General features: G+C 45.2%; 1 protein-coding gene across 1 annotated transcript in view; it reads right to left on the reverse strand.

Moving 5' to 3' along the window:
• Window positions 1–421: 421 nt before the first annotated feature.
• LOC148525806 (sodium-coupled monocarboxylate transporter 2-like) overlaps window positions 422–23,241 on the reverse strand; it is a 107,415-nt gene continuing 84,595 nt past the window's right edge. The window contains exons 12-15 of the mRNA XM_088470461.1: window positions 9,221–9,426; window positions 7,341–7,444; window positions 3,996–4,129; window positions 422–598 (exon numbers count right to left, since the gene is read on the reverse strand). Of these exons, the coding sequence (XP_088326587.1) occupies window positions 428–598; window positions 3,996–4,129; window positions 7,341–7,444; window positions 9,221–9,426 (615 nt within the window). The 3' untranslated portion in view covers window positions 422–427. The remainder of the gene's footprint in view (window positions 599–3,995; window positions 4,130–7,340; window positions 7,445–9,220; window positions 9,427–23,241) is intronic.

Genomic DNA, 23,241 nt, shown 5'->3' on the forward strand with positions numbered 1-23,241 from the left:
TATGTGTGCGCTATATAAATAACTGGTAATAATAATAATAATTTTATCTTCTCCCTTCCCGTCCACTTCAAAGGGATGCATAAAGGGAAAACAAACTCCAGGTGTATAAAGACAATTTATATTTTTATTACATGACATAACATTCTAAAAAGTTTGTGGGACATCCGTACCGTAAGCATATACAGTCCTCAGATCACCTTATAGATGGAACAAAGACCCGGGTTCAAAATGGGTGAATAATAGAATCTGTACAGTGCATAAATAACGGACTCCTCGCTTGCCACTTTAGTGACATAATTCTCAACAGAACAGATACAGGAACCATATACTGTATATATCACAGCAATGCTCAGGTAATAACAGTTTATTTTAACTGCCGCAGTACATACATTAGGTGCTACAGTAAACGTCATGGCTATTGCATTATCTACATTCGGCATTCTTTCTCTACATTGGTGTTTGTGTAGGAGTTTTCATTAGCGTTATAACCGGGTGGAGATTTCCGTAAGGAATCGTTGTCGTACGTGTTTTCCACTGATTTCTCTGATTTCTCTGCTTCTGGTGTCATCGTGACGTCTTTCTTCAAACTAATATGATCCTTTTAAAGAAAATATATGGGGAAATACATTTATAAATCATACATGTGGTAAATAATGTGGTCAGCTGCTCAGATTGTGCAAATGGTAATAATAATGTATTAATATGTAATTACTGTATACAGAATCTAATTTGGGAGCAATGCGATAAAATGGTGCAAGTTTGTTTGTAGATAAATAAACCATGCAAGAACTACAAATGCATTGTACTTGCATGCAGGGAAAATACTGCTTTTGCATGTACAGTAGTATGCAAATACTGGATAGTCTTAATTTTACACTGCAATTTAGAGTTAATAACCCAGAACACCACCCCATACCAACTCTAAATCTATCTGTACATTTTAAATTTGAGCTATATTTGTTTCTCATTTTGTTTTGCTCTTGAGTTTTAATTCTATTATTATGAGGCTCATATCATTTAAATTGTAAAGGGGCATTTTTCACAGAATAGCTTAGGGCCTGATTCAGACCCGCTCGCGAGCGCTATTCGCTCGCAAGCGGGTCGATGGTGGCCCAGTGCGCATGCGCACGATGGAGCCGACTCCGTCGTGCGCATGTGCGAGACCCGGATAGCGACGGGCAAACCGTCGCTCCGGGTCTCGTACCAAAGGGGGCGTGCTGTCGATGTTGAGTGACAGCACACCCCCTTTGGTGGGCGGGCCGGGGGCGTGGCTGCCCAGACGGAGGCGTTCCATGGGAACGCCTACCGTCTAGGGCCGGTCCCACTGACATCACAAGTGATGTCAGTGGGAGTGCTTTCGGCTCTGTTAGAGCCGAAAGCACTCTGGGGCTTGTGGCAGCGAGACCCTACCACAAGGCCAAGTTGCAGCTATCGATGTCGACAGCTGCAGCTGGCATTGCCCTATCACCCCAGCAGGGACAGTCCCTGCTGCAGCGGTTGCCGGCTCTAGGGCTGCACGCGGGATCTTGCGATGCTTGCGAGATCTCGCGCATGCTCAGTGGAGCCGGCCTGGAGTGAGACACAGCGCATCGGCACTAGGCTGATGCGCTGTGAGCTCTAGTGGGGATGTCCGGAGGGGGTAGTTTTCACTCCCCCGCTCCGGCCGATGAGATGTTAATACATCTCACCGTTAGTGCTTCCTGCTTTGCTTCGGTAAAGAGGTGAAGCAGGAAGCGTTATAGCAGCACGATAATTGCCTCTATAAAACATCTGCCCCAATATCACTACTAAAGCTAGCTACACACTGTCCGATTTTTTTTGATCGGGACAAGAAACGGGGGGATATTTCAGCAAATTGCCAACCCCAATATCTGTGTTACACTACACATTATGCAATTTATTATTAGAAGCTACAGATTTTCCACCATGCAACACTCATTTTGCATATGTACCCCCACAAGGAGGATGACATAGTGACAGGAAGACATAGGAAATATAAGCAGATTATCAGAAATGCACACACTTGCTCGATATTGGGAAATTGAGGCCGAGATCTTCGTTCTTGGCTGATTGATTGGATAATCGAAAGAATGCATTTGTGTACGTTTTTTTACCATTTTATCGGTGAAATGCTAAAATGATCATTTGTACAAACTACAATAAATCAGGCCGATCACCCGATGATTGCAAATCTGCCCAATAATTGTATAGTGTGTAGTTACAGTAGCTTTAGGGATAACAATTTAATAAGTAATGAAAGCAGTAGAAGCAAGATTACAATGCTGCTCACTACCAAAGTTTCTCAATTCAGCCATTCAGCTCCTATTTATCTGTGGGATAGATGGATCAAGTCATGGAGAGAGATAAACTACCAACCAATCAGCTCCTTACTGACATTTTTCAAACACAGCCTGTAAAATGACAGTTTTCTCTCTCCAAGGGCTCTATTTATTATCATTATTTTTACTAAAATAACGTGCAAAATGGTATTTTCACAATCTTTTCACATTATTTTAGTTTCATCTAAAGTTACTACAGGGCAATTGGAGTAAAAATCGTTAAATTCTATATCAACCCCTAAGTATCACTTATTTTTAGTAATCAGATCGCATTTCCCATAATTGTAATGGGAAATGCGATCTGTGTGCAAATTACTAAAAATAACTTGTGAAAAAATACCTGGGGAGGCCCTGTGATAATAACACCACCTGGAGGTGGCGTTATCCAGGGTCTCCCCCGGTTACCGGACTCCTGCTCCGCTCTAACATGCAGAGCAGAGCCCGGAGCCAGCCCCAGTGATCAGCTGTGTGGTCTAAACAGACCGCAAGCTGATACACTGCAAAAAAATAAAAATCTAATAGTAAAAAAAAAAAAAATTAACTTACCTGAGTATAGGGACCGGAGTTCGGGGCTCTGGTGATGTCCTCCCTCCGGTCAGCTGGTCTCCCATACTGCACTGCGGCCCGGTCATCAGGTGACCGGGTCCCAGTGCAGTATGGGATGTCAGCTGACCGGAGTCATGGAGGACATCACCGGAGCCCGGATCATGCAGGTAAGTGCAATTAAGGGAGGGGGGGTCGTGGGGGACAGGGGTTGCGGGGGTCCGTGATTGCGGGGGCGGGGCTTAGTGCTATGGGCGGGGCTTAGCGCCGGGGGGTAGCAGCGGCGGCCGGTCGGCGCATGTGCGGGCACTTGTCACGGTATTTTTTGCGAAAATACCGCGATAAGGCTGTGGAGGGGATTCACAGGGACAGAGCTTTATCGCAATCTCTGTGCCTGCGAGGGATTTTTAGTAAATCCCTGCAATGCAAATTCAGTCAGTAATATCACACTACAATCTGCATTCCCAGTGCGGATTGTAGTAAATAGAGCCCCAAGGATTTATACATCTTTGCCTGTATCTCATGTTCACTCACTCTGGGCCACAGTCCAGACACACAGCCTACACTGAGCCTCATTCAGAAATGTACACTAACCCGATGGTTAGCACACATCTCCGACGTTGGGAGGACTGTGCATACGCAGGAGGTGTACTGCGCATATGCAGCCCTCCGTCTGCGATTGACAAGCTGCAGCGTATGGGAGGCAGAGCAGTGGTATTCCCTGGCAGCGTTCCCAGAAGCGGGGGGTGCGACGCCCCGTTTTTCCGTGAGGGAAGAGGACAGGGTCTGCATGGGTGCACGCAGACTTCCTCACAAGCTGCCAGGACCCGGCCAGGCTGCAGGAAGCTTCAGCTCCCGCAGCCTAGTACAAGGGACAACAATCGCAACTGATTGTCGCGATTGTTACGATGGTGACCCCAGGCTGCGACCTCGGTCTCGCAGCGCTGGGACCACGCAGATGTAGCAAGGAGTTGTGTGACACCTCCATCTGCATTTGCATTTTAAATGGACGGAATTGCACATTTCACTTCTGTGCGTCTGTGCAATTCCGTCCATCTCTGAATCAGGCCCAATATAGTTCTCCCTGTAACCAAGCATTTAGAGTGCACTTACCAGCTCTTCATCTTCTACTTGATCATGTTGAACTCCGCACCAACACTTTTTCTTGTAACTATCTGACCAGAAGCACAAAAGGTTGCAGACTGGCCTGATTAGCAATGGTCTAATGTTCTTCCCGTGCTCACGACCTGTAACAATATGAAATGGCATTATAGTAATGATGTGCCCGGCTGATTATTCAGAATCAGTTAAGCTTTTTGCAGCTAGATAAATGGGGATTCCTCACTGTCACCATAGAAAGCTATGGGGACTGCTTTTGTGAGCGTAAAGACGGAAAATCTGCTGTGTTACCCCCCTTGTTAAAAGGCCCTAACACTCTAAAATACTGCAACCTTCCGAAAATTGCAATTTTTGGAGGACTGACTGCTTTTTGTTGCTCATTAGCTGAAGTACCGGATCCGACCAATGCCACCCCTCTGTGACGTTTTCACCCAAATCCATCCAGTGGAATTATCAGAACAGACTCCCCCGGTCAAAGTTCTGCCCAGCGTACCCCAACGGAAGGCCCGACTGGGACCCTAACTCCCCTAAAACCTGTCACTGGACCACCTTGCATTGGTGTCATCCCAATCGGTGCAGGAGTGTCAGAATACGTACCCAGAGAGACAAACAGGCCAATGAAATTTAAATATAAGATTAATTAGGCCCCTAAATCATAAGTTTGCTTAATTAAAGTAACGGTATCAGTTTATGGGGCAGAAACAAACACACATTAGCTATTGCCTACAGTGGGGATCAGTGAATGTGGATCCTCTCGGGATACAATCACTATGCACATTAGCTGTACATACATAGAGAGCATCTCTTCAGCCACTTGTGGGTTACAGGTGCCGATCCGCTGTCCTATCTGATGATTGGTTAGTGCATACACACTTTCCAATCGTTGTCCCGATGTGTCGTGACTCATGTTACAAATGGCGGGCATTTACTTGTGGCCACCCAGTTGAGCTGTCAGTCACGGATGGACTTTGCAGCAAATGTATGGGCAGTCGGCTGACCGCCCATACACACTGCACGATGAGAAGGTATGTCTGCAGAAACTGTATATTGGCCATCGGCTGTGCTGCACAGCCGATGCGATATGTCTGTGAACGACGTCATTCACAGACATATCGGCTGTACACACCCACCAACGCACACACAATATATTGGCCGTTCAACTGGACGGACGATATATCATCCAGTGTGTACCCAACATAAGTCCTTGTCTGCTACTCTGTCTTTTCTGTTGTTCAAGACATTGATGACAGAGGAACTTACACCAGCAGTAAGACCTTGGGCCTGATTCAGACCCACTCGCGAGCGGCTGTCCGCTCGCAAGTGGGTCGATGTTATGGACTGAGCATGCGCACGACGGAGGGAGCTCCGTCGTGCGCATGCGCCAGATGCGACGAGCGAAGGAAAGTCCTTCGCTCGTTGTGTCCGATCAAAGGGGGCGTGCTGTCAATGTTGATTGACAGCACGCCCCCTTTGGTGGGCGTGCCGGGGGCGTGCCTCCCTGACGGGGGCGTTCCTAAGGGAACGCCTCCCGTCAGAAGCCGGCCCACTGACATCACTAGTGATGTCAGTGGGAGTGATTTTGGCTCTGATAGAGCCAAAATCACTCCGGAGCTTGCGGTTGAAAACCTCAACCGCAGGCTCCGGCTCGCAAACTCGATGGTCGCGATGGTCTCGACCATCGCGACCATCACAATGCACGCTCGTATAGCCTGTGGGTGGTGACCCACAGCTATACGAGCGTCCAGGAGGACGCTCCATGAAAATGGAGCCCGGCCCTCATTCAGAGCGTGCGCTCTGCTCAGAGCGTACGGCTCTGAATGAGGGCCCTTGTTTGCACAGTTCAAAGGGGAGGAGGTAATTATCTTTAAGTTTCATTTATTAGCTTATCTGGACTTAAAATATCTGATAGAATGTTTCAAGGAGGCCTAAACTTCCTGATGAGATGCAGATTTCCCTTCAGGAAGCCCAGTAAAGGACACTTTTACACACATATCTGTAAAGCTAGGAACACCCTTGTGCATTCATACTTGACATACGATTCTTCTTACAATTACACTTACAGTTGAAAGTCCAGATGCACAAGCAGATCCATGCGCACCCCCTATTACAATCTACCATTCGTTCTGTAAGCCTCATCTCCTGAAACCATCTGCTGGAAAGGTCGTGATTGCAGGAGTAGCAGCAGCAGAAGTATTGGACAGAATGAATGATGGAGCGTCCGTACACACCTCCAGGTTTGTCCAACATTATATTATCTATCACCTCTCACAAATATTAGGACTCCCATGAAGCCAGATGCAACTGGTTTTCTTGAAATAAAACGTGATCGTAGGTGCCTACAACTCTTACAATATCTCACCAAAACTTGTAAAACTTATGATCTGTCAGATGATTGTTTAGGTGTGTACCCAGCTTTAACGTTACTAGAGGCCTTTTTATGGTGGATCAAGTCTGAAATGATTGTGATTTTGCTTTGTTATACCAGGCAAATAAACCATCACATAAAAATATTAGTGGACATTGGGCCTGATTCAGAGCCGGACGCTCTGAACGAGCGCCCGCTCTGAATCAGGGCGTGTTCTTTTTTTTTGCGAAGCGGCCTTTTGGACGCTCGCATAGCTGTGGGTTACCACCCACAGCTTATGCGAGCGTCCATGATGATGGTTGCGATGGTCAAGACCATCGCGACCATCGGGCTTGCGACGAGACCCTTGCGGTAGGGTCTCAGTGACCGCAAGCCCTGGAGTGATTTTGGCTCTATCAGAGCCATAGACTGTACCTAGGACCTCATTCAGAGCCGCTCACAAGCGCTGTGCACTCGCAAGTGGCCCGATGGTTTGTGAACGCGCATGCTTCGTTCTGCGCGTGCGTGAACTACTCTTTGCGATCGCAGCCCGCTCACTCGCCCAGCAAAGACAGCCCAGTGAAATGAGTGACAGGAGAGGCCGTTTGTGGGTGGTAACAGGGGCAGGACACTAATAACGGGGGTGTGGAGGTGCGAACGCAGGCATGCCTGAGTGTTTCAACGCCGTTTTTAAGGCATGCATAATTAACAGGCAGCGTCATAGTATATGTCACATACGCTGGATGCAAGCGATCACTTCCCATGTCGTCACTTTGATAAATTTGCATACGCTGGATGCGAGCGATTGCATTTTGCGAGCGGCTGTGAATGAGGTCCTTTGTGTGTATGTTACGTACTCTCCAGTCTTCATGGGCTCCGCATTACCTTGCTGCGTTTAATAAATATCCTGGCTATTTCATCACATCCGACCCCTGACATCATATTTGGGTATTTCACACTGCGACCCATAACAGAGACAAACATTATTCACTTACCTGTTATAAAACTGATCAAAAGCCCAGCGATGATGCAGCCAAGGCAGCCGACAGCACTATAGTAGAGGTATGATAAACTGTACCAGTTATCTGCAAGCACAGACCTGGAGAAAAGAACATGTAACATCAATTAAATAACATGTACTGTGATCTAAGGGGACAGAGAAATGTATCAGTACAATGTATTCTCTGCAGTGAATGTGCAATCTGCAGAAATGCATCCGTGCAATTTCGGAAGGAAAAGATTGTTACTATAGCACCAGGTACTGAATACACCACCAGGCAATACATAAGTGGTGCAAAATGGGAGACAATGCATGTAAGAAACATGTTAGACCCCTAGTCTGGGTCAGTCTGCACCGGTTGTGCAAGGAATAAACTAGTGTAGAGGTGTGCTTAGTATGGCCTGATGTACATTAGCCTATGGCTGTGAAAGGGGTGAGTTTAAGGTGCCATTTTGGAGTTATGGTGTTGGTCCTAGGAGAAGGGGCTTTCTGGCAAGGAATTCACTTGTGTGTTGGTTTGTTTTAGTGCCAGCTTTATTTGTGGTGGGAAAGAATGGTCACAGTTGCTCTCTGCCTTTAGAGCTTGAGGTGCTCTCCCTGCCATTACGTGGGATAGACTGCTGCTACCCTACTGGGATCAGTTGCATCACTGGTCCTGGTGGCCCTTTGTGTCATTGGGATGGAAGTTGGATACCTTGAATTGTGGTGATGGGCTGGCAGTTGGCCCCCTATCTAGGACAAACTGGAGAGCAAATAGCGAAGTTGCTTAGTGAGGCTGTTCTTTCTTCGCCGAAATACTTTATCTATCGTCTTTTCCATTGTGTCATTTACTTAATTATAAATAAAGCTGACCCATTTTTTCCCCATAACTATGCCTCTGTGTAATTATTTTGTAAGCTGAAGGTTCTTGCAACAATAGGGCGTTGAATAAATTGTGCAAACAATAATACATTCAATAAGTATTTCTGAATATTCTAAAAATGATCTGCCAAAAATAGCCGGTATATATTTTTAAGGTGGTTTTGAATATGTTCATCTGTGTGACCCCGGTTTTGTAAAGGATGGGAACAGTCAACAGATCAACCGAATGTGCACATCAACACAGATGAATGTGTTGTTCATGTGGAAGTCAGTAACCTCTGCACATGTGTTGGTAATTGGTATGTTACTAACAGGGCCACATGTGATGGTATCAGTGTACTGGGGAAAGAGCGGAAGACAGAGACTCAGCATTAGATATTGGAAGGAACAGTGTACCCCAGTAGTACAGAGTAGTGATGTGAGGCACCTGCGAGGCGAGGGTAAGAATTTGTACTGCCAACAGATAATATATCTAACTTGTTAAGAATAAGTAATACTCGCCATTTCAATAAGACAATCTGAAATCAATGTACCATTAATGTATGAAAAATTCATCAATATAAATCTGTTTACATTTTTTTAATCAAATAAAAAAAGTAATTAACAAACTGAAGAATCTGATATTAAACTATCCACATAAGACTCCATCTTTGTGACAAGATGGCGTGTGCCTTTATGTTATTCATAGCTTTAAATGCAGAACATTACAGAGAATGACTTTTGCTAACCTTTGAGTTTCAGAAACCTTGGAATGTGCAGATGTTTGTCAGACTAACAATGACTGCTGTATTAAGATGTAGTGTGAAAATACTAATATGTTGCAATGTGAGAACACTATGCTTTATATTATTGTATGACACGTAATTAAAGCACAAGACTGGTGGATGTGTGTTGATTTACCTCTCCAGAGTACTCTGCAACACAAGTGTATGACATACAATACATGAGCTTTGGTCGGTGATTAACCACAGAAGATTTACTAACCTGATCCGTCAAACTTAAATAAATTTTTACCTTTCTGGTGCTAGGGTAGTGGTAGTTGTCAGTGTGGTAGGTAGGATGGTGGATAATGAGGCGTTGAAAGTTTCATTGAGTAGTTGGCATTGATCTGTCCTTAGTATCAGTGGGTGTGTCTTGGATACCGGAGCAGGATATATAAAACCTCCAATTGCAACCCAAAAAGCCAAGGTGATTCCAGTGAGGAGACCTCCTAGTGCTCCCTAGAAATTGTGTAAATGTTAGACTACAGAAAGCATCATTCAGTCATTACTATGTATTAATCTCATATCCACTATAATAGTTGGAAATAAGGACGTCTTCACTATACTGTAGGTCACTGGGAGCCAATGAGTAAATCTTTGAAAGGGTTCTCCACCCAAGTATAAAGTAACTTGGTTTTGTCAGCATAGACTGCAGTGAAATAGTATTACTGTCCTCTCAGGTGCTATTGATCCTGCATTAGTTTAGTGAGTCTTGGTGGGATTCTTTACATTGCAGTTGCTATACAGAAGACATATGTGCCACAGGAGCTCTGCACGGCCTCAGTGTAAGTGAGGTGGGCGATACTCTGCAGATGTTGTGCACCGATGCACATAGCTGCTCCATTTTGGTGATGTGGTTACTAGAGATGAACAGTCTTGAGTCGGAGAAATGGGATCTTGTGTGTTCTCTTGGCATATGGTATAAGCCATTTCTTCCCACCCTTTGCTGCCATTTTATAGGAGAACATGTTGGGAAAGGTTGTACATACATTTATATTTGTTGCCATTTCTTTTTCATCTCCTATGTTATGAATTGTCATTACTGGGTTTTAATCTGTGTTTTTTGCAAAGGAATTGACTTTAAATGTGAGGTTAGGATATACTATAATGTGTAATCAATTATACTAAATGGAAAGGAGTGGTCTTCCAGTATAAATACTTTGGTAATAAATAGGCAATCCACTTTGAAAAAGTCTAGAGATGAACTAGATGAAATGTCTAAGTGGCACTAAAAAAAAAGAATCCCCCCCCCAAATAAAAATAGATAATAAAAATATTTTATTTTTAAAATACAAGTGGTAACAGTGGTAACATGTGTGAGGGGCAGTATCTTCGCACCAAAAGACTGGTGTGGACATGTGACATTTTTTAACTAGACCTAAATAAACCAATTGTATTTTAATAATAGTTTAGGGAAGTTACTCTGAAAATCCAGTTACCAGACCCTCTTTTACCTATCTCATAGGATCATTCTCTGGAATAGGAGCATCCCAAACTTTGTCATCCTCTATGTGACAGAGTGGGTCGCTCCCAAATTCTGAGGAAAGGGTTAACCTCCTGTAGCCAGGAAGGAACCACACCGTCACCTCAATGAAGACCAGGTAAGGTATAAAAACCTGGTAAGTTGAGTTAGTCAGGGGAATGTGAGGGTGAGGTTGCACCTTCAGCAGCTCTCTCTATGCTGGACAATCTAAACCCTGACTGTGCTGTGAATACTCTGCCCATTTGATGTACTGTCTCATGTAAGCTGAATTATTGTTCCTGAACTGTGTTTGCCTTGTGTAAAAAAGCCATTACACTGGCTCTGCCTTTTCAAGCCTGGAATAAAAGCTTACTTGTTTGCAACATCTCAGTCTCCCATTGGTCATCTGGACTACACTACACTCTACACTACACTCTACTAGACATAAAGGCAATATGAAAGGGGTGTGGATTAAAAGATCTACACTATTTAGATAGGAAGTCAAAAGATCGACAACAACTTGTAGACAGGCAATTGTGAGGTTCTGGTTTTGTTCTGGGCCCGGGGTGGTAATAGGAGCAGACACTGAAGCAGATTTAAAAATAAACATGGAGTTTTTAATGAGTGTGACAGACATGAATGTGGCAAAACAAAAAGTCTGGGTATAGCACTAAAGTGCACTTGGGAACTGTAGTGAGGCAATGGAAAAAAGTCCAGGTAGTGATAACAGAAGGCAGTCCAGAATTCCAGGTTTTGTAAGGCTGAAATGAATTGAAGGCTGAAGAAATAATGTCCAGAGGAAATGCAAGTGGAGGCAAGGTGCAGGGTAACAGCTGACACAGGTACTCAGGTCAAGGGAGAGGCAATGGAGGAGGCAGAAGAATGCAGCGGGGCTGGAATAGGCAGGGTGAAGCAGGCTAGGTAATGATCCCAACAGACAGGTGAATGAGCAGAGGAACTCTCTCTCAGCTCTCGTTGAGAAACACTTTGCACTGGCAATGAAAGGAAGCTCTGCACTACCTTAAATACCCAGTGCCAACAGAGAGAGCATGTGACACACCAGGATAGGGCGACTAGGTCACATGCAAGGAGGCAGGATGGCGGCGCCCATACCAGAGCGGAACGGAAGCACCACCAGGCCTAACCAGACCAGAGTGACAGCGTGCCCGCATAGGAATACGCACAGCCAGAGCACCCTGCCAGACACCAGCGCCACCACCAGACACCCCTCGCCATAGCGTCCTCACAGGTATTACATGCCGGCCGGCATGCCAAGAAACCCTGGTCATGACAGTACTCCCCCCCCCCTTATGGGTAGCCTCAGGACACTCACCAGGCTTTTCAGAATGGACAGCATGGAATTTCCTGACGAGTGCAGGAGCATGGATGTCCCGGGCATCAGTCCAACAGCATTCTTCTGGGCCGTAACCCTTCCAATCTAGAAGGTACTGCAGTCAACCCCTGTGGACACGAGAATCCAGAACCTGGGAGACTTCGAATTCTACACCTCTTTCAGTCTGGATACGAGGGGGAACAGGGAGAACTTTGAGGAATTTGTTTAGGATTAATGGTTTAAGTAAGGAAATGTGGAAGGAATTGGCAACTTTTAGGTATGCTGAAGGCAATAAGCCACAGGGTTGATTACTTCGGTGATGGAGAAGGGTCCGATGAAACGTGGGGCAAACTTCATTGAAGGTGCTCTGAGCCGTAGGTTCCGGTGGATAACCAAACCTGGTCTCCAACTAGCGAGAGGACGTTTGTTCCAAAACAGTATGCACTTGAGCCCATATTGATGCAAATCTCCGTACAGTATCATCCACTGCTGGCACATCAAAAACAGGCAGACTTTGGAACTCAGGTACTCGAGGATGGAGACCGCAAACAACCTGGAACGGAGTTTGGTTTGTGGAAGAGTGATAGGAGGCATTATGCACAATTTCAGCCCAGGGCAGCAAATCGGACCAAATTGTTCGGAGATGATGACATAAAAATTCTAAAGAAAGTCTCAAGGTATTGATTGACTCTCTGTGGATCCATTGCTTTGTGGATGATAGGCTGTGGAGAAGTTTAGCTTTACTTGCAGAACAGAACACAGAGCTCTCCAAAATCTTGCCACAAATTTAGCACTCCGATCTGAGACTATTTCGGCAGGAAGTCCGTGAAGACGGAATATGTGCTGGATGAAAAGATGAGCTAAATCCGAAGCAGTAGGCAGTTTCTTTAGAGGTACATAATGGACCATTTTCGAAAATCGGTCAACCATGACCCAGATGGTAGTGTAACCCTGAGAACTCGGCAAAGCAGTTACAAAGTCCAAGGAGAGATGAGTCCACGGACGTGATGGAATAGGCAGGGGCAACAACTCACCAGCTGAGGCTTGATGCAAAGATTTATGCTGAGCGCATGGAGTACATGAAGAAATAAATCTGAATCCAGATCTGTCTATGCCTGAGGCAGCTACCCCACTAGTTGCACAGTGAATACCTACTTGATCTTGTCATCCAAACCTACAACTCACCTGTGTACTGTATACCATTCTCACTACTTGGTGAGTGTTCCTGTTTCCTGCTCCATTCGATGCCGTTCCTGGTATCACCACCTACTACCCATTCCGGTGTTTTGTCTGCATCCAGTCCTGCTACCATCTGAGTGCTCCTTTATCCTGGACTACAGCGACAACCCAGTTTCAGCCATGTGAATACGTTGCCAAGATCTACCACTCCAGCATTTCCGGTTACAGTAAGAAGAGTGTTTTTATTATTATATCTACAGTACTAATCCAGTATCAGCCTGGTCAATCTATTGCCACACTCTCCTCTGATTACACATAACAACTTGTCTTCAGCACAGACATCCCTGTTGGTCTAGTGGGTATGATCCAGCATCTCTCCGCCGAGACCCGGTTTCGATTCCCGGTCAGGGAAGTGTTTTCACTACATGCCAGGAGGTCTCCTAAGGCCTGCCAGCGTTCTATACAAGCCACCAGACACCAACACAGATGAATATCCAACACCGAGTTCACAAATACATACTAGTCTGACAGTTTGTACTGGCCACATGGATCCGGCTGAAGGAATTCATCTTACACTGGACTTCCTCAGCAATATTGCGGGATGTCTGGAGGGTCTGGAAGTAACAAGTTGCCAGCTGGGGCAAGGTCTTTAGGAAATCTCCACCTGTCAGGATATGATCCTAAATTCTACCGCAGGACCTGGTGTTACTACCCCTCCTGCATCCATTGTTCCTCCAACACCTAGACTTCACCTACCAACTTCTAAAAAATTTGACGGGAACCCCAAGTTATGTTGCAGGTGTTTAAACAAATGTGATGTGCACTTTACTTTGCAACCTGCCAGTATTCCATCTGACAAAATCAAGATTGCTTATATTGTATCCCTGCTCCTGGGTCCAGCTCTGGATTGGGTATCCCCATTATGGGAATGATCTGATGCACTACTGTCTGTTTATAATGACTTTACCACCTTCTGTAAGATATTTGACGAGCCTGGAAGATCTACGTCAGCATCCAGAGACATATTACAGCTACACCAGGGCAGTAAATCTATGGGCCAATATGTGATTCAATTTCAGACTTTAGCATCTGAAGTGCAATGGAATGAGGAAGCTCTTATAGCCACTTTCTGGAATGGAGTTTCTGACCGAATTTAGGATGAATTGGCAACCAGCGATCTACCATCCAAATTGGAAGGCATTATTTCCTTGTGCATCAAAATTGACTTACGCCTCCAAGAGCGTTCTGGTGTAAGAAGCAAAAGCAAGGGGATTTCTTCTACTCCTGTTAAAAATTCCACACCTGATACGGAGCCCATGCAAATTGGTAGGTCCCGTCTCTCGCCTGAAGAACGTCAAAGACGACATCACTTGAAATTATGTTTATATTGTGGTGAAGTTGGACATCTGATTTCTTCTTGTACCAAACGACTAGGAAATGGTCACTCCTAATTTCTACGAGAGGGAAAAGAGTAGGAGGAATACAATCCTCTTCTCAACCACTTGACTCTGTGATTCCTGTGACTCTTATTCTTGCCAATAAACTTTATTCTCTTTCTGGTCTCCTGGATTCTGGTTCTGCTGAGAACTTTATAATACACAGCTATGTCATCAAGCATCAGATACCCACTGTGACTTTGTCCCATCCAATATCACTGTCGGTTGTGGATGGCAGTCTGATTCCTCATGGCTCCATCACTGACTGCATGTCAACTGTTAAACTCTAAGTAGGAACATTGCACTCTGAAGAAATGTCATTTCTTTTTATTCCTAAGGCTACCCATGCTATTGTACTCGGACTTCCTTGGCTACAGAAGCACAACGGTCAGGTCAAGTGGTCTAAAATGCATATCCTGTCTTGGGGTAAGAACTGTGCTAAAGCATGTCTGGAGAAAGTGGTCCCCATCCGTGTCTCTGATACCTGGCTGAAAAACTACTGTACCATCCCAATATCATTCTTATCTGGACGTCTTCAGCAAACAGGTGGCTGACATTCTGCCACAGGGAATGGGATTGTCCAATAGAGTTACTACCTGGAAAAATGCCTCCCCGACGTCGGACTTATCCATTATCCATGCCAGAGACGAAATCAATGACCGAGTACATCAAAGAGAATCTTGCCAAAGGATTAATTCGACCTTCATCTTCTCCTGCCGGTGCAGGGTTTTTCTTCATTAAGAAAGAAGACCCCTGTATTGATTATAGGGGACTCAATGAAATCACCATCAAGAATCGCTACCCATTACAAGTGATCACAGAGCTCTTTGATAAGGTGAAGGGGTCTACTGTCTTAACGATATTGGATCTAAGGGGTGCATACAATTTAATCTGTATTTGCTTAGGTGACTAATGGAAAATAGCATTCAACACTAGAGAACACTATGAATACCTCGTCATGCCCTTTGGTCTCAGCAACGCCCCAGCCATATTTCAATATTCCATGAAATCAGTTTTCGTGACCTCCTGTACCACTCAGTGGTTGTATACCTGGATGATAGCCTTATATTTTCCAATGATCTTGTTACTCATCATGACCAAGTGAAAGAAGTCCTCCGAAGACTTCATACTAACCAGCTTTATTGTAAAATTTAAAAATGTGTGTTCGAAGTACCAGACATTCCTTTTGTAGGATACATCATTTCAGGTACCAGCCTCAAGATGGATCCTGAAAAGGTTCAAGCAGTACTTTCCTGGGCTGACCCCAATTCCTTAAAATCCATTCAAAGATTTCTGGTTTCGCCAACTACTATAGGAAATGTATCAATGGATTTTCTACCTTGGCAGCTCCTATCTCTGCATTAACCCATAAGGGTGCCAACCCAATGCATTGGGCTCCAGAAGCAAAATCGGCCTTCCAGCTATTTCTGCTCCAGTACTCTGCCAACCTGACGTCACTCAACCTTTTATTCATGAGGTGGACGCAACCTCTGAAGGTGTAGGGGCAGTGTTATCTCAGAGATCTGAAGAAAAACTACACCCATGTGGATTTTTCTCCAAAAGTTCTTACCTGCTGAAAAAAACTACCCCATTGGTGAGAAAGAAGTCTTAGTCATCAAACTGGCCTTTGAAGAATGGCGTTACCTGCTGGGAGGTGCCAGTTTCCCAATATTGGTATTCACCGACCACAAAAATCTGCAGTTTCTAAAGACTGTCCAATGCCTCATGCCCAGACAAGCCCGGTGGGTGTTGTTCTTCTCCCGATTTAAAAATTTCCTTCCGTCCTGGCTCTCGCAACTGTAAGGCAGATGCCTTATCTCTGTCCTTGAACCCAGAGGACGAAGCAGAAGCTCCTGAACAATATCCTATGTTAAACCCTACTGTGTTTGCTGCTACTGATGTGGTTACACCTCCTCTAGAGAAAACTTTTGTGTCCCCTGAACCTCGTAAACAGCTACTACTATGGGCTCATGCCTCCAAGTTCTCTGGCCATACAGATGACAGGTGTCAAAAGACTCTGGAACTTATCAAAAGATCCTATTGGTGGCCTTCCATGCGATCTGATGTAGAAGAGTTTGTATCCTTATGCTCTCAGTGTGCCCAGCATAAGATTTCTCGCCAACTGCCTGTTGGACTAGTACAGCCTCTGCCCATTCCACTACAACCATGGACCCATACATCTATGGATTTGATTTTATTACTAACCTTCCGGTCTCCAAGGGATTTACAACATATGGGTTGTAGTCGACAGGCTTTCGAAGATGACACACTTTATACCTCTATCAGAATTACCTTCTGCTCCACGTCTCTCTCAGCTCTTCATTACTGAAATATTTCGTCTCCATGGTCTAGCCAAAGAAATAAGTTCGGACAGGGGGTCACAGTTCATTGCTCGTTTCTGGTGAGCTCTCTATTCTTCCTTACAGATTCAATTAAAGTTTTGCATAGTGTATCACCCGCAGTCCAATGGTCAAAATGAGAGGGTAGACCAGGATCTCAAGACCTTCCTCCTTATGTATATTTCTTCCTCTTAGGATGATTGGATTAATTTTCTGCCATGGGCCGAATTCGCCCATAACAAATACCACACTTCATCTGGAACCACTCCCTTCCTAACAGTCTATTGGCAACATCCTCGTATCCCTGAGTTTCAGTCTCATCCGACATTTGATGTACCAGCGGCCAAAGCATCTCTGCAATATTTTTCATGCATCTGGAAGGAAGTTCATGCCACTTTGAAAAAATCTTCAGCTCGTTACAAAATCTTTACTGACAGAAAAAGGAGGGCCATTACATATCTTAAAGTGGGCATTCATGTCTGGTAATCCACACGTAACATCAGACTTCGAGTTCCATCTATGAAGTTCACTCCTCGTTTTATTGGTCCATTCCCTATTATCTAGATCAGTGTTTCTCAAACTCGGTCCTCAGGACCCCACACGGTTCACGTTTTGCAGGTCACCCAGCAGGTGCACAGGTGTAATCATTACTCACTGACACATTTTAAAAGGTCCACAGGTGGAGCTAATTATTTCACTTGATTCAGTGTGGAGACATGGAAAACATGCACAGTTTGGGGTCCTGAGGGCCGAGTTTGAGAACCTGTGATCTAGATCATCAATCCAGTGGCGTACCATTTACAGCTTCCTCCATCACTCAAGATCCCCAATTCCTTCATGTGTCTCTCCTCAAACCTTTTATTCTCAACAGGTTCCAATCTTCTCCACCAAAACCTCCACCAGTCAAGACCGAGCGAGGGATTGAATTTGAGATTGAGATCATTGTCGATGCCTGATGTCGTTATGGGAAACTCCAATATCTGGTCCAATGGAAAGGATATAGGCCCTCATTCAGAGGCGCTCGCAAGAAGCGAGTGCTCGTTCTGAATGAGGGAGGCCGCTTCCTTTTTGTAGTGCGGCCTCCTGGTCGCTAGCTAAGCTATGGGTTAGCACCCACTGCTTAGCAACTGTCCAGGTTGATATTCGCGATGGTGAACACCATCGCAACCATCGGGGCTTGTGATGAGACCCTAAGGTTGGGTCTCAGCAACCGCAAACCCCAGGGAGCTTCCTGCTCTGATCAAGCAGGAAACTCCCCACTGACATCACTGATGATGTCAGTGTGGCCGCCCACAAAATGGTAGGCATTACTTAAGGAACGCCTCCATTTGGATACCACCCACCCGGCCCGCCTTTTAAAACATGGCGAGCTGTCGATCAACATCGACAGCCGCCCCTTTTGTAGAGAGCTCCGTAGCGAGAGAGTTTCTCTCTCACTCCAGGGCTTGCGCACGCGCTTTGCGGCCACCGCACTTGTGCAGGGCTAACCATCGACCTGGTTGCGAGCGCATCGGCGCTTGCGACCGGCTCTGAATGAAACCCATAGTCCTGAGGAGAGATCCTGGGTGAGTTCTGAAGATTTTAATGCTCCTCGTCTTGTTTCCAGCTTTCATGCCAAGTTTCCTGGGAAGCCAAATAGATGTCCTGAGGCCCCTCCTCAGGAGGGGGTACTGTCACAACCCGGGTCTGTTTCCCTTGCCGCCGGGTCACATCGATTCTGCCAGTATTCTCAATCACATCCCAGATGCACAGTGCAGAGGCTTCAGTGTTTCCTGGCCTGCTAGGCCTCAAGCAAGATCTAAGCCTGCTACAGAGTACTGCAGTGACAAGTCCCGATCACCTGTCTGCAACAGCCAATCATGTGATAGTCTGAGCCTCACCATACCACCTCTGCTCAGCCAATCCCAGGTAACCCAGGGGTATATATCCCAGCTGCTGACTCTACCTAATTGCCAGTACAATGTCTAATCTCAGTTCCTACTGAGTGAGCTATACTGAGCTCCTGTTGCTTACTGGTATCGTCATCCACTATCCATTCCGGTGTCCGGTCTGAATCCAGTTCTGTCTATGCCTGAGGCAGCAATCCCACTAGTTGCACAGTGAATACCTACCTGATCCTGCTTTCTGAACCTACCACTCGCCTGTGTATACCATTCTCACTAATGGTGAATGTTCGTGGTTCCTGCTCCATTCGATGCCATTCCTGGTGTATCATCACCTACTGCCCATTCGGGTATTTTATCTGCATCCGGTCCTGCTACCGTCTGAGTGCTCCTGGATCCTGGACTACAGCAACAACCCAGTTTTAGCCTGGTGAATATGTTGCCAAGATCTACCACTCCAGCATTTCCGGTTACATTAAGAAGAGTGTTTTTATTATTATATCTACAGTACTAATTCAGTATCAGCCTGGTCAATCTACTGCCACACTCTCTTCTGATTGCACATAACAACTTGTCTTCAACACCGATGTCCCTGGTGGTCTAGTGGGTACAATCCGGCATCTCTCCGCCGAGACCCGGGTTCGATTCCCAGTCAGGGAAGTGTTCTTCACTACATGCCAGGAGGTCTCCTTATGCCTGCCAGCTTTCTGTACACGCCTCCAGACACCAACACAGATGAATATCCAACACCGGGGTTAACAAACAAATACTAGTCTGACACCCGGGCATGAGTCAGAGATGGATGGTATTGCACAGTCACAAGGAAGCAGCTGTGTAATACCATCCAATTAAAATGCAAATGCAGCAGGAGGTGTCTGCAGGAAATAGCCACCTCCTCCATGGATCTGGTGGTGACCAAGCCTGTAGAGGCGAAACGCGCATCCATTCAATGGGCTGTTCACATGCAGACAGTCCTAGACAATACACTGTGAACAGCTGACCACTGCCATACACTACGGGCCATTTGTTTACAGCCCAGCTGACACTAACCGGGTAGCCGACTATTGCAGCTGTTGTCGCACCAGGTATCTCTCCTTTCTCTATCACTCTAGCGCTCTCTCATCTAAGCCCAACTGACACTCTCTCTCTACAATGCTTTTACAGCAACAGAGGAGAGATAGTTAGGAGCGGGGACAGCAGAAGCGTTTAACCTGTTGTTTCCCGGAGGATAGTATTCACCCCTCTCTCATCCCCTGTCTGATATTTATAAGACAAGGGAAAGCAGAAGGCATATAATACAGCTTGTCCTTAGGCTTTTCTACTATTTCTGGGGCACACTGAACTTTTCTCCATGGTATCTACATATATGGATAATAGATATCACTTATATTAGACTGTGATCTCTTGCAAATGTTCCATCAAGCAGGTGCATATTACTTCTCATGACCTCAATTCACCTACAGCTATGATAATAATATTGAAGGTTTTAAACATTACCATAAACGTTTACTGCGATCAATGAACTGCAGAATGAATAAAGCCGATATTAGATTATGATGCTGTTTATAGTGTAACTAAGCAAGTGTATGAATAATTATAGTGGTTAAACACTTATCATATCAATTTGAGTTCAGTAAACTTGTATGCCTCATTCTATCACTTCAGGGACACTGTTTTGTTTCAGGTTATACAGCAACACGATAGTTTAAAAATCAGGAGAAAATGTTTCTACCTGGTCCAAGTGTGTATGACTTGTGACATCAGCGTCAATAATTAGCCAAAGGCTATTATGAATTGTATGTGTTCTGATTTAATCATTAGTGGAATTATGACTATATGATGTATGAGCACACATATTCAGACATAAATTACAGCTGTTCAGACCTTTGATGTACTTGAATTGGTCTCATAATTAATGAATGCAACTTTATGAGATAAAATATTTCTGCATTATACAAAGGTGGTGTATCTACTCGGGTTCTCTAACAAATATTTGTTCATATGATTACATAAGGGAACTTTGAGAGAATAATATTTTCTCCACAACTTTATAATATTGTATTATCTATGGAACTACATTTTTAACGATTGGTTACTGTTGGTGATCCCGGACAGTAAGAAGTGTATCTGTAAGACGCTTTGAGGACAATTTTATGATATTAAATATTAAAGGTTAAGTATTATTATATGTTGTTATCATTTTTTCTTTGATAATTCTATTCTAATTACTTAAGAGTGCACCAGAAAGACTTAGGGCCTGATTCAGACCCACTCGCGAGCGGCTGTTCGCTCGCAAGTGGGTCGATGTTCTGGACTGAGCATGCGCACGACGGAGGGAGCTCCGTCGTGCGCATGCGCCAGACGCGCCGAGCGAAGGAAAGTCCTTCGCTTGTTGTGTCTGATCAAAGGGGGCGTGCTGTTGATGTTGATTGACAGCATGCCCCCTTTGATAGGCGTGCCGGGGGCGTGCCTCCCTGACGGGGGCAGTCCCACGGGAACGCCTCCCGTCAGAAGCCGGCTCACTGACATCACTAGTGATGTCAGTGGGAGTGATTTTGGCTCTGATAGAGCCAAAATCACTCAGGAGCTTGCGGTTGAAAACCTCAACCACAGGCTCCGGCTCGCAGTTTCGATGGTCGCGATGGTCACGACCATCGCGGCCATCAAACTGCACGCTCGTATAGCCTGTGGGTGGTGACCCACAGCTATACGAGCGTCCAGGAGGACGCTCCATTTTCATGGAGGCCGGCCCTCATTCAGAGCGTGCGCTCTGCTCAGAGCGTACGGCTCTGAATGAGGGCCTTAATTTGTTCTTCTGCCTCTTTGCAAAACAGTTAAACTTATGAACTAGCTGCCCCCTGTAATATAACTTTTATTAAGAAACTCCATTTAGAAGATTTTCTTCATTGCAGACCTGGATGGAGAAAGAGAAGATGGGATGTGTTGCGAATTGTGATGATACAAAAATAGTCAATAAGCCACTACTACCACAGTAAAGACTGAGTGGGTCAGAGTGTGATATCACACTTATCACAATCATCTGTCTTGCCTGTCACACATGATGACATATGTCACCAAGTCCACCCACCCCCCTTGTTAAACTTCCCTAAGCATCTTCTGGAGGACAAGTACAGTATGAAAGGTAGATAAGAATGCCCCAATGTTTGTAAGTGGAACAGGCATATGTATGAATTGGTTTCTGATAAGAGGCAGTATTTGGCACTTTTTAAACAGGCAAAAACATGCCGAATGCTCCGCATTAATTATCATGACTGTGGGCTCTATTTACTAAGCAGTGTTAGGAGACAAAGTAAAAGGAGATAAGGAGATACCAGCCAATCAGCTCCCAACTGTCATTTTTCAAAAACAGTCTGTGACATGGCACTTGGGAACTGATTGGCTGGTACCTCATCTCATTTCACTTTGTCTAATAACACTGCTTAGTAAATAGACCCCTGTCATTGGTATGCAAGTGCAATGTGTTTAAAGCTAGGCAGCAGCTCTGTAACTAGGGGTGTGCAGGTAGTTCTTCCACCTAGTGTAAAAGGCCAAAGGATGGCACCCTCACTTCCCCAGGGGCACCTGCATTTGGCTAGCAGGGTGCCTGGAACACCACTTTGCAGCCTGGAAAGCCAACCGGCTTGTCCATAACATGCACTTGACACTCAGCTTCTTCCATTTGCCGTGTCCATGACGTAATGGCGTCACTTGTGCGGTGGGCAGCAAGATTGGCCCAGGTAACCATAGTGCCCTTCTATGCCACTGCTAGACAGCATGGTTACCATAGTCTGTAGCATAGACTGATTCCACTGCGTCCCTAACCTAGTATTGAATAGCACTGTATGTATGTATTTGTGTACGTGGTACATATGATATAAATTATGCCATGGAGCAGCATAGGAAGCACTTTTCTATAGAGGTTATATAATAGGCACTGCATCATCTGCTGGCTACAATACTACCTTCTTGAGTTGCATAGAACAATGATGTAACTACCATGGGTACAAAGTGTGTACTGCACATGGGTCATGGGGGCCCAAAGTTGGTACCCATGGGCATGGCCCATTGCCAGATATATCCTTTGAAAGTGCTGTGCCATCCTCTCTCTGTCATTTCTTCTACCTAACACAGTGAGTATCTGCACCCAGTCAATCATAGGCTGTGGTGACCCGGTATTCTATCTGCCACTTCTGCTGCATAATGTAAGTAAACAGGTAACATGGGGAGGTGGCTAATAAAGGAGTATGATGGATAATGAGATGAAGTATGGTTAAGAAAAAGAGTGAGTGGATACTGAAGGTGGAAATGAGTGACATGAGTGGGAGTATTGAATAAGTTTGATGTATGATTAATAACATGGGTAGAAGGACTGGGGATGAGGAAGGGAAATAAAGTGAATTAGCATTGAGGGGTTGTTTTTAGGGTAGGGGGTGAAAGGTGGTCCAACATTTCTGAAGTACAGGGCACACCTCAAATGTAATGTTGCCATAGCCCTTTGTAGCTTGCCCATGCCCCCTTCTCTCCCTTTGCTCCTATTCATCTTGAGGGGTGTAGGCCTAAGCACTACAGGCTCATTACATTTGTAAATACACCCATAGCCTAGAAATTATACTACAGCTAATGGAGGATTCCAGGCCCTTCT

The sequence above is a fragment of the Taudactylus pleione genome, unplaced genomic scaffold, assembly GCF_031769625.1.
Source record: "Taudactylus pleione unplaced genomic scaffold, aTauple2 ptg000100l, whole genome shotgun sequence".
NCBI classification, from domain to species: Eukaryota; Metazoa; Chordata; class Amphibia; order Anura; family Myobatrachidae; genus Taudactylus; species Taudactylus pleione.